At 37.3% G+C, this 12,933-nt stretch overlaps 1 protein-coding gene across 11 annotated transcripts in view; it reads right to left on the reverse strand.

The window, feature by feature from the left end:
- LIFR (LIF receptor subunit alpha) overlaps positions 1-12,933 on the reverse strand; it is a 74,253-nt gene that overhangs the window by 35,623 nt on the left and 25,697 nt on the right. For all 11 annotated transcript variants that reach the window (XM_081519278.1, XM_081519284.1, XM_081519286.1 and 8 more), the window contains 2 exons: positions 7,119-7,282; positions 1,878-2,052 (listed from right to left, as the gene is read on the reverse strand). In XM_081519278.1, the coding sequence (XP_081375404.1) occupies positions 1,878-2,052; positions 7,119-7,282 (339 nt within the window). The remainder of the gene's footprint in view (positions 1-1,877; positions 2,053-7,118; positions 7,283-12,933) is intronic.

Consider the following 12,933-nt stretch of genomic DNA (forward strand, 5'->3'; position numbering starts at 1 on the left):
TGTGGTTTTATTTACTTATGATGGGGTGATACTGGGGGAGTGGAAGGGATTGTGGATCGATGTATAAGGTTACAGGTTAATATTAATATCTAAGAAGTCCAAAGGTTGATATTAAGCAGGTTTATATCCACCATGTGAAAAATCCACATCAAAAAAAGCTGCACGTTAAATAATTCCACTTCTCTCAAATTACTCTATGTGTTTAGATCAGACGTCTTACTTTCCATTAGCCTACATATATGGTTAGGTATTCCACATCCTAAAAAGCACTTTAAAAAAAAAAAAAGCCCAACTCTCTATATGTTAACGGAAGCCACCCCTTTGTTTTCTTTTTCCTAAGTAGCCAATTTAAGAAAAGTATCTCTAGTCTCCTTTCTATCTACTCATTCTTTAATCTCCCGCAATCTGGCTTGTACTCTGATACTTACAAAAAATGGTTCTGTGGCCCAACTGCTCAATCAAATGGCCACTTTTTAGTGATCTTTCCTTCAACTTCCATAGCATCTGGTATGTTGCCTATAGTCTTCCTTTTCAAAATTCCCCTCTCTCTTGGGGTGTAGACTACTGACTTTTGCTACTCTTAACCCTCTGGCTGCTATTTGCTTTGCTGGTCTCTTTCTTCAATCGTCCCTCCTCATACCAGCTTCTAAGGGATCTGTCCTTGGTCTTCATGCCCCTTTCCTTGAGTTACGTTAGCCTCCAAGATTTAAAAACTTTCACATCACGTATATTAATGATTCTCAAATACACAGTTGACCCTTGAACAATACAGGTTTGAAATGCTTGGGTTCACTTATACATGGATTTTTTTCAACAGTAAATACGACAGGATTTGTGGTTGGTTGAACTTTTGGGTGTGAAACCACAGATATGGGGGTTCCATGGGTGCGGAGGCCAACTATAAATTATATATTGACTTTCCACTACACAGAGGGTCAGAGCCCCTAAGCCCCAGTTGTTCAGGGATCAACTAGGTAACTCCAGTTCCAACTATTCAACCACCTGGATGCTGAACTTGTATTCCCAACTGACAGTAAGAAATTGCTCCCAGACACTTCACAGCTACCTCAAACTCAACACTCAACACATTAGAATGAAATTTATCTTTCCTACCCAGTTTGTTCATATTGTTCTGTCTCATTGGACAAAATCACCAGATAACCAGATGCCCAAACCAATAGCCTTTTTTGGCTCTATTTCTCCCCTACCAAATACACAGTCACTAATTCTATCTTTTCAGTGTTTTCATACCCTTTTTATTTCTAAACCCAGGTGTCCTACTTTATACTTGTCCTTTGCTGAACTACAAGATTCTTATTAATCTGTTTGCTCCTAGTCCCTCTTTCCTCTGGCCATTTCTCCATATTGTCACTAGAATGAATAATCCACAATGATCACCAGCCTTTTTAAGGACTTCATTTTACTGTCAACAGTATTCCAGGCCCTTTCTCACACTGCCAACATTATACCTGCATATGAGTTTTGGTCAATGTACAGATGATTTGGAGTAAACTTGCATATTCCCATGTTCTCTGCAACAACTCTGCAGCTCACAGGGGTCTGCTCTATGGGCAAGAAATTGGGAGCTAATTTTTAAAAATATGGACTTGATATCATTACATAAAAATCTTAAATGTTCTTTAATGCCGATTCAAACTGATTTTTAAATCTGGACATTTACCCAATCCCTCAGAATGTTTTTTTAAAAAAACAGCTTTCTGAAGCCTCAGAGTTTTTGAATCAAAATGTTCTGGGATGGAAGACTTGGAAGATCCCTAGGTGACCCTTGTGCATCCAAATGGGGTTCTGAGAACTGAAAGCTTAAACTCAGCCCTACCTAATTAATCTGAAACAAAAATTTTTAAATATGCACTTACAGGAGATGTTCTTCAGTGGGCTCCAGTCACTCCACTCTTTGCGACCAGAGAACTGAGGATCGTCAATGTAGCATCTAATCCCCACATAGTGAATGGCACACTCCAGGGGCATGTCTGAAATCCAGTTCCAATGATGAACCGTATCTTTGCCATTCAGAGTTGTGCTGTAGCTCACCTACAAAGTAAACGCAAACACAAAACTCTGTTTTCAAGTAGTATGTTCTGCTTTCCTTTAAGATTAAAAAACAAACAGACTGTATACAATTACCAGCAAAGTAAGTAAAACTGTTTTCTATAACACATTAAGGAGAGTTGGAGTAACAATAACTATGATTCACCTATGCTTACTTCTTCAACTTTAGGGCCTACTTCTTTTTATACTGATGTTAATATTATAAAACACTCAATACACTTCACGAGAAAATACACCATTGCCTAAAATGGTCTTCATTTCTCATAGAAAAAAACTGTTAATAGATTTTTATCTCTAAGAGTTAAAATCAGAAAGAGAAGAGCATTTCTACAAAATAAACTATTGATTTAGATTAGATATATTTTTTATAAAAGCACCATACATTTCAAACTTTACTTTTAAATATGCCATTTATAATAATATAAAAATCTTTATTTCAGTTGTGGAAAATGGGGAAGATTTTAATCAAATACATGAAGATAGACTAAAAGTGACCTTGGGACTTCTGGTTAAAAATAACAGATTAAATAAATGTATTTCCTTCTCTTTATTTCATGAAATTCCTCTATAAAAACAGTACAAGATTAAAGAAAAAAAAAGACACAGATGCACAAGGGCAAAACATTGAAAAAACACCACCAGTAAGATTTTGGACACTGGAAAGCAGATGGGCAAAGGTAACCGACTCAGAAGACTTGAGAAGAGCGAATCTTAAGCCTCCAGTGAGAAAGTCAGAAACAACCTGATTTCAATCATAAAAAGGCCACAGGGCTCAGGAATTGGTTGTACTAGGTTATCCTGGAAATGCACAGTGCAGGTAAGGTGGCTAAACTGGTAGCCTACCTAAAAGTTATTTGAAGATATAGTAGGCACTCAAATCCCCTTCCATATTTTGTTCTACCAAAGGACTATTCTTCACTGTGGCTGAAGAATGGAGATTAACCCTTTGTAAAAGTGAAATAGAATTCCTCTGAATTTAATAACTCTAGGAAGAACTAAGAATGGGGAATACCATACTAAAAACAGGGAGACTGATAATTATGCATTCTAAAGGCTGGGACACTCCTCCCTTCCTCCCCTACTCAGCACCCAGGATACTGACAGCCAAGTACATATTCACTAGGTTAAGAGTCTAAACAAACTTTTCTAAGGAGCATATGAACAGGTCAAGATAAAAATCTAAAATAATATTAAGATTTTTACAGCTTGACAGTCCATCCTAAACAAGTATAATGAAGCACTAGTCAACAAGTCCCACCTAGGCAAAAAGAAGTTCCAATTAGATTTGCTTTATTTTTTAAGACCCTCACTTAAATAAGTGCAGCAATCAGAATGACCAGAAAGTGAGAAAAAATTATAACATGATAGTCAAAGATCAAAATAAAGAAAAAAGCAGCTTGAAAAAACAGACTGCATAGAAAGAAAAATAAAAAATTGAAATCTGATATCCTCAAAGAGATACTGTATCTATGAAAGAACATGATGAAAAAATTTTTAAAAAGGACTAAGAATAAAAATGGGATCTCTTGTATATTAGAAAGTATATTAACAAAAACTTCAAAAGCACAAGACAAAGTTTAGGAAAGATTGCTCAGAAAATAAAATACTGATGCTAAGAATGCTAAGAAGTCTTAAAATACTGATGTAAGAATACTAAGAGAATTAGAGAAAAGGTTAGAAAGGTCCAGTCTCTAAAGAACAGAAATTCTAAGGAAAAAAAGAGAAAATAGAAGAAATCAAAGACATAAGATATGACATGTCCCAAGCTGACAGGCATGCGTTTTCAGACTGAAAGGGGCCTAATGAATGTCCACTGCAACAGATGAAGATAAATCCATAATAAGAAACAAATAGAACAATGGCTTCAAAATCTTGAGAAAATTTCCCAACCTAGAATTCTATACACAACTAAACTAGCAATCATGAGTGAACGTAGAATAAAGACACTGTCAGAAATGTCAAGTCTCAATGTTTTTACCAAGTAGCGTTTTACATTCCTACCAGAAGGGTATGAAAGTTTCAATTGTTCTGGATCTTTTCAATATTTGGAATTGACCGTCTTTTAAATTTTGTTGACAACTAATTTAAATTTTTTTAATAAAATATATTTGCAAGCTACCTGCAGTTAGCAGAGTAGCAACAACAAATAGCAAATAAATTTAAGCTTCCACCAAAATGAGAAAGTAAGATGAAGACAAGGAATTCAGGAAAAAGAGAGTCCATCATAAGAAAAATAAAAAAGGAATCCTCTGGATGAGGATGAACCATAGCTTTCTAACAAACGTGTTGAAACACATAGAGGTTTGTCCTGAAAGGGTTACAGGCATGCTCAGGTATTAATCTCTTCAAACCAAGGGTTGGCTACTACAAGCGGAGGCTTCTGGAGCTTCTGAGAAACCTCTGGCCACAAGAATACTTAGCTACTTATCACACTCTGTGCTTTACAAATATTGGCAGCATCCATGTGAACTCTTATACGACAAAGGTTGGGAAGTAAGTCAGAAGACCCTCCGAGAGATTTATTCACAAAGGCAAAACTGATAAAATCTTAATATGCTTGAACATTTTGACAGATTTATACAACCTAGAAAGAATTTAGAATTGAATTAATGAAGCAGACAAGTAAAACTAAAAGCATAAGACAATATGAAAAGATGTACCCCCTCCAAAAAAGGAAAAGTAAGAACAGTATACATTACTTGGTTCAGTTATGAATAGTGCTTATATAATCATAACACAAATAATGATTACTGGCCTACCAAAAATTATAACAGAATGATGTTGGAAAAACAGGAAGTGGAGAGAGAGCGTGAGCACACGTGTAAGTGCATATGCATGGGAGAGCGTGTCTGTGGCTGGGAAGCAAGACGGGATTAAATTCTTATCTTCCATCATGGGAAGTTAATAAAACAGTGCTTAAAACTTAAAAAAAAAAAAGAAAAAGGAAGAGTAACATAAGTGTGTTATCTGGAAAAATGGAGACAAATAATAAATGAATCAGCTAAAAGAACTGAAATGCATTGTTTATAGGCTAGAAAAACAAGAGGAGGAAAGAGGGCTGCATGACTCCCAGGTGTCACGCACATTCTGGTCTGTGCAGAGCACAGCTTCCACAGCTGCTTGTGAGGCACCTGTGGGCAGAAATCTTCAAGTTGTAAGTGAGACACTATGAAAGAAACTTATAAATGAAACATTTGTATTAGTAGTGTTTTATGACCTTTAGTGATCTTTAAACTATTACAAAATAATAGCATTATAACCTGTCATAGAATGACTGATTACAAGCAATTCTGCCTTAAATACTAATCCTAACAATATAATTACAAATAAAAATGTCACATTTTACTATGCAAAGGAATAATGTTTTAATATTAATTTGTTCTACTGCTATTTTTCTGGCTTCTTGCTATTCTTCTTCAAAGATCATATTCCCCAAAGTAGGGAATTACTATTTTAACATTGCTATCTTGTTATGCATCTTGTGGCAGTGAGGTACACAATCTTAGAATAATATCTCCATTCATTTCTGTCTGATTTCACTTACATATCAAACAGTATCCCTCTTATTCTAGCATCCCTAAGTTAGGGAATAAAACACCTACCTCCCAAAGGAAGTAATGACAATGAAGAGTTGTTAAGTAGCTTTATAAATATCATATCATTTACAGTAGCAAATATTAGCACTATTTTACAAATAAGAAAAAGGATTTGAGAAGTCATCCTAAGCTTGTTATTAGTAACCTAGAATACAAATGTTAGGCCATAATAAAAAGCTATACAATACAATTTTAAAGAAGTCATAGTTCTAAGACAACAATGCTAGATGATATCAAAGTTGGCTGCAAATCAGACTGACATTAAAATTGAAGAAAAGAGAAAGCATTTTAGATCGAGGTAATTAGAATGGGCTTCAAAATAAGGATTTGACCTGGGTCATGAAATGTGTATTCAGTTTACACAGGTGAAAAGGAGAGGGAGGGCATCTTAGATGAAGATAACTATACTGATCATGTAATATAAACTTTACTGGTTAACAGAGAGCACAGACTCGGCAATCAACTGTCAGTTGGGGTCTGAGTCCTGGCTCCTTCACTTAATGTCTTCCTGAGACTCTGTATCTGAATCTGTGAAATGGGGATGATACTAAAGTGCCTCCCCCAGAGGCCTGTTGTGAAGATGCAAATTATTAACATATAGAGAGCTTTCACATCAATGTCAGTAAGCACTGGATACATGCTAACCACAATTATGGCTACTGTTGTTTCAAGGGTGTAATACATAGGTTGTCTGTAAGAAAAAATAAGGTTGTGACTATGACATACAAATTAATCCTATTTATTATCTGTACTATCTTACCTGTAAACTTAGGCAAAAAAAATTGTAAAATCATGGTCTTCTAATTCTTAAGTCTATAACTAGGCATATATCAAGTGCATTAAAGAGTAAAAGGATAAAGAGGGAATTCCCACATACTAGCTGTCAACCTACTATGTCTCACTATTCCTCAGACAAAGAACAAACTGAAGACAGACCATAAAGTAACTATTCATAAACAGTATTAAAAAAGAGCATGTACTACTAATATAAGAATGTTATTTTGGATTGAGATAAATTCAAACTTACAGATTTATCAAAATTTCTCAACAATTACTATGCCTAAATAAATGTTTCAAAACATTTGTTTATATTTATAATGTTAGATAATTTATAATAATAAGTAAATGAAATTATATGCATATTTTTATTCCATTTATGCAAAAACTTGCATATAAAAAGGCTAGACAGGAATACACAAATATATTGTTTACTATATTCAAGTGGCAGAATCATGGATTAAACTTCCCTTAATTTCCTAAACTTCCTATAATTGTTACACATTATTTCATTAATTTAGTGATTTTTTATAGTCATAGCATACAGTTTTTAATGAATTCCAAAGGGATACCTGATCTACTTCTTTAATAATCAAAGGTTCACTTTAAAATTTAAAAAAATTATTCAGCTTCTTTAGTGTCATAGGAAAAAAATCTATTTTTGTTTAAACTTACTAATTTTACAATTTCCATATTCTTTTTACGTAGAACTTTAATTTCCCAGATGACATTTGAGTAATGTGGAAAAACAGAACCTTTGTCATTCCACTTTAGGTGTAACGTAGAAGTTGAGAAATCAGCAGACAAATTCAAGATCTCTGGAGTTTCTGGAATTAAGGCTTAAAAAAGGAAACAAAAGATAAAATTTAGTAAAAGAAGTAATGTTCTTCATATTGTAATTCCATTAATCAACTAATTTTAAACTCTATTCCTTCTTGATCCAAAAATAATTAAGGAGTAAAGCAAATTCTTATACCTAGTACTGAAAAGAGAATAAATATATGTATTTATTTGTACAAGCAGCTCCCAGTGATTCATCAGGCAAATCTGAGGAAATTATTTACCAGCCAGCTGTTTCAAATCCATAACACAAACAGCAACTGGGTTCCCACAACACTCTGGTGTCACTGGGTCTGGGATCTCCAAACAGGCAACATCAGAGGGAAGTGAAAGGGCTTCCGGTGTACGGATTATGTAAAGTTGGCCTTGGTAAAGCTTTCCATCTGCATTCTCTGCTCCCTCCCCACTCATCTTCAAGGTCACAGTCTCCATACTAGGGAAAGTCACCCACTTCTGGATGAAGTGAACTGCAGTTGGCACTGGCACACTGCTGTCGCTAAGTTGTGTCTGACTGTTAGCGACCCCAGAGCCCACCAGGCTCATCTGTTCATGGGATTTCCCAGGCAAGAATACAGGAGTGGGTTCCCATTTCTTTCTCCAGGCGATCTTCCCAACCCAGGGATCGAACCCAAGTCTCTTGTGTTGGTAGGCGGATTCTTTACCACTGAGACACCACAGAAGCCCACAACTGGCACAGGCAGCAGTAAATAGCAGCAAGACCGTGGTAATGAGATGAGGAAGCCAATGGGATTCCATGCAGATCTAAGAATCACTTGGCAGGATGTGGGAAGTCTTTCAGAAAGGTTAGTTTGCAGTGGTGGGCAAAAGGCCTGAAGGGAACTGAGAGAGAGATAAGGTGACCCAGCAGGAGACAGCCAGGCTATGGTAATAAGGATGCGGCTCAGGATGCCGTATGTGGAAAAGGACAAATCTAATGGACATTTCAAAGAAATGAGGGATTAGTATTAATAAGACGTGAAAACATGTACAATTTCCTCAAGTCACCAGCCCAGAAAGCAAGAAGAAAGGCAAAGGGAACCGTGGACCATTGTGAAGGGAAGTGGGAGCCTGGCCATGGCTAAGCGTCAAGGAAGAAGAGACCATCACTGAAGCAGGGAGCAGACAGCAAGAACGGGGACCAGTGAGAGCACACACACAGACTCAAGAGGAACTCGCTGAGTGCAGCTCAAGAAATGAACCTAATCCATAGCTACAAACAGCCAAAGCTTGAGAGCTAGTGACCCACAGTCACACTTTTAAGAAACCAGAGAACCCAGCAAGAATCCTGAGAGCAAAAGATGTGGAAGCAGCAGAAGGCAGAGAAAATCTGGGAGCGCTAAGATCAAAAGAAATGGGCTGTCATCCGGGCCCAAGAAAACAGAGTTCAGAAGGTTCAGAAATTCAGAAGGTCTGAGAAAAGACCACTGATGGTGGTGAGGGTACCATCAATTCTTAAGAAACAATGCTGGCAGGGCAATTGGCTCTGAAGCTGCATTACAAAAGGTAAAGAGAAAAACCATGCTCAAGGATAGGGCCTCTCACAGGGAGAAAACTGGTAAACTAAAAAAGAAAAAAAGCAGAAAGAGTAAGGAATTCTTAAAAATCTTCAAGCCTTTGTACCTACAAGGGATGAGATTTGTACGGAAAAACTTAGGGGGTCAGTGGAAAACACACACGGTATGAGCCTGTTCTAGTAGGTAGGGCTCTTTCTTGCCTGTGCTCTCCTCAAATGACAGTTAAGGTGAAGGTTAAGTTCAAAATCACTGCAGATGGTGACTGTGGCCATGAAATTAAAAGATGCTTGCTTGTTGGAAGAAAAGCTATGACAAACCTAGAGCATATATATTAAAAAACAGAGACATCACTTTGCCGACAAAGGTCTGTATAGTCAAAGCTATGGATTTTCCAGTAGTCATGTACGGATGTGAGCTGGACCATGAGAAAGGCAAGTGCGGAAGAACTGACGCTTTCAATCCATGGTGCCGGAGAAGACTCTTGAAGAGTCCCTTGGACAGCAAGGAGATCAAACCAGTCGATCTTAAAGGAAATCAACTCTGATATTCATTGGAAGCACCAATGCTGAAGCTGAAGTTCCAACACTTTGGTCACTTGATGTGAAGAGCCAATTCACTGGAAAAGACCCTGATGCTGGAAAAGACTGAGGCCAGGAAGAGAAAGGAGCAACAAAGGATGAGATGGTTGGATGGTATCACCGACTCAATGGACATAAATCTGAGTGAACCCTCAGATAATAAAGGACAGGGAAGCCTGCTGTGCTGCAGGCCATGGGGTCGCAAAGAGTTAGACATGACTTAGCAACTGAACTACAACCGTTACATAGCTACATAAGGACAGTGGAAGATTCTTTATAGGAGAAGTTTAAGTGGAAAACCGCTTTTAAAAAAAGAAGGAGCAAATGAGGAGCAACAAGCCGATTCAGAGCCAGAAGGGGCAAGTTCAAGGGGGCAGGGCAACCACAGAGAGCAGAGGCTGCCAAGAACTTGGATCCTTCAAATGTTTCAAGAAGTCACTATGTAGTAACTTAAAATTACGCAACATGAGAGTATTTTATTAAGGCAACACTCATCTATTAAAATGATTCCCTCTCTGTAAAGTACACATAATTAACATTTTATCGAAACAGCAGTAGTCTACTCTTCAAAACCCAAGTCATATCTAATATTTCAAGCTAAAAACAGAAGCAGTCATAATTACAAGTGAAAAGATTAAACACACTTCTTTTCACGATTTCATAGTAAACTTCATCATGCACCTGGAAAGCTCCCCTAAGCACACATGAACTGTCATCTGCCTTTCTCTCCAGCTAAAATGCACTTGAGGACAATGTTAACTTGCTTTCTAGAAACTAGAAACTTTTCAGCTAGAAAAAAATATCATCAGTCTTATTTGTGAAGCTGGTATATATCTTTGCCCATAACCTCCATGTCCCTTCCGCCTTAGGACATCAGAAGATGGGAGCTTTCCCACATCTTTCTAAAAGGATCCACAGTATTTATTCTGCCTCAGACAGATTCAAATTTTTATTTTAAGAAACTTAAGAGATTAAAAATCTTATAAAGACTTATTTTTGTCCTTGTCCTTGTCAATTAGAAGTTTATTGTATGTGCTAAATCACTTCAATTGTGTCCGACTCTGCGACCCTATGGACTGTAGACTGCCAGGCTCCCTGTCCATGCGGATTCTCCAGGCAGATATATTGGAGTGGGTTGCCATGCCCTCCTCCAGAGGATCTTCCTGACCCAGTGATCAAACACGCATCTCTTCTGTCTCCTGCATTGGCAGGCAGGCTCTTTACCAATGGTACCACTTGGGAAGCCCAGAAGTTTATTAGATGTATATATATATGTATATATGTTAAATCTCTTCTTTGCTCTGTATGTATACTTTCGAAAGGATCTTAAGATCTGGAGAAAACTTAATTTCTCATAGTTTTATTTAGTAGCAAATTGCCAAAGTACCCAAATCTTCTGATGTACAGCTCCATACCATTTCACAGCATCTCTTGCACATGATAGATGTTCAAAGGTTTACTGATGGACCTGCCTCCCTCTCTTATATTCATGTAATTTGCTATTTGTTTTCTTGAGTAGTGGTAGTAATAACTAAGCATTGGGATACTGTTTATCTAATATTCTAATCATGATCAGAACCATTATTATTAAAAATGCTATCTGTCTCAGTGGTAAAGAACACGCTTGCCAATGTAGGAGATGTGGGTTTGATCCCTGTGACAGAAAGGTCCCCTGGAGGAGGAAATGGCAACCCATTCCAGTATTCTTGCCTGGGAAATCCCAGGGACAGAGGAGCTGGCAGACTGCAGGGTACAAAGAGTCAGACATGACTGAAGCGACTTAGCATGCACAATAAACTTCTAATTGACAAGGACAAGCACAAAAATAAGTCTTTGCAAGATTTTTAATCTCTGAATAACTCTTTTTAAGATTTAGTCTATTAATCAAATGTTACCTAGAGTCCGTCCTGATTTACCTTTCTAACACTATTATCTTCAAGTAGTTTTCCAGGTGGAATGTTCTTACTCCCTACTAAAAAAGCAGACAACACAAATTGGCTCTTTGACGGAGTCCTGGGGAAATTTTTTAAAATCTGGAATAAAATTAAGTTAGATTCCTCATACCTCACTACAAAATAATTCCAGATGGATGAAAGATTTAAGCATGATAACAAAACCAAAATCCCCCAAATATCATGAGATTCTATTATATAAAAATGAAAACTTGTGGTGTGAAAAATACCACAAAGTTTAAATTTGGGAAAAGATTTATAACAAATAGGACATAATCGATAATCATACTATACAGAGAGCTCTTGTGAACTGAGAAGGAAATATGAAATTTCAACATGAGAGAAAATTTACAAAGGACACAAATAGTTCAGAAAAAGAATAAAAATGACAGATAATTTTTTAAAAGTAAACACAGAAATATAAAAACAACAATGCTGTAATTTGTGGGGCCATCAGATTGCAGTGGCCAAACTAAGAGAGAAGGACAATATGCGTAGTCCTGGCCAGGATGCAGACAAGCAGGCATGCTCTAATATGATGTCTGTGAGAATGCACAAAGATTTAAAATTTTGGAGGAACAACTGGTAATGGATATCAAGAGTCATAAAAAGGAAATGTTTCCAACACAGCATTCCCAATTCTACGAATTTAGCTTAAGAAAATCATCACACAAATTCAGCAACGTAGATGTACAAAAAATGTTCATTAAAGCATTGGATATAATATTGAAAAACTAGAAGTAAAAATGTCAATGATAATAATCACTAACAATCCCAAACTCCCTAACTATCCCTCCCTGCTACCTTTCCCACCTGGTCTGGAACTGGTATGCACACAGTACTATATTTCAAACAGATAACTGATAAGGACCTACTATCCATATAATCAAAGCTGTGGTTTTTCCAGTAGCCATGTATGAATGTGAGAGTTGGACTATAAAGAAGACTGAGTGCTAAAGACTTGATGCCTTTGAACTGTGGTGTTGGAGAAGACTCTTCAGAGTCCCTTGCACAGCAAGGAGACCAAACCAGTCAATCCTAAAGGAAATCAACCCTGAATATTCATTCAAAGGACTAAGGCTGAAGTTTAAACTCCAATACTTTGGCTACCTGATGGGAAGAGCCGACTCACTGGAAAAGACCCTGATGCTAGGAAAGATTGAGGATGCAGGAGGAGAAGGGGGTGGCAGAGGATGAGATGGCTGGATGGCATCACCAACTCAATGGACCTGAGTTTGAGCCAACTCTGGGAGAGAGTCAAGGACAAGGAAGCCTGGTGTGCTGGAGTCCATGGGGTCGTGAAGAGTTGGACAGGACTTAAGTGACTGAACAATAATAGTAACTGTATAGAACAGGGAACTCTGCTCAGTATTATGTAACAACCTAAATGGGAAAAGAATTTGAAAAGAACAGATACATGTATATGTATAAATTGAAAAAAAAGGCATCAATCTAGTTCAGCTTTACAAGGCCTCTATTTAAAACGAGACAATGAGGCTTCCCTAGTGGCTCAGATGGTAAAGAATCTGCCAGCAATGCAGGGGACCTGGGTTCAATCTCTGGGTCAGGAAGATCCCCTGGAGAAGGGAATGTCTACCCATTCTAG

Source organism: Giraffa tippelskirchi, chromosome 8 (genome assembly GCF_054371585.1).
Source record: "Giraffa tippelskirchi isolate mGirTip1 chromosome 8, T2T-mGirTip1v1.2.pri, whole genome shotgun sequence".
Taxonomy (NCBI): Eukaryota; Metazoa; Chordata; class Mammalia; order Artiodactyla; family Giraffidae; genus Giraffa; species Giraffa tippelskirchi.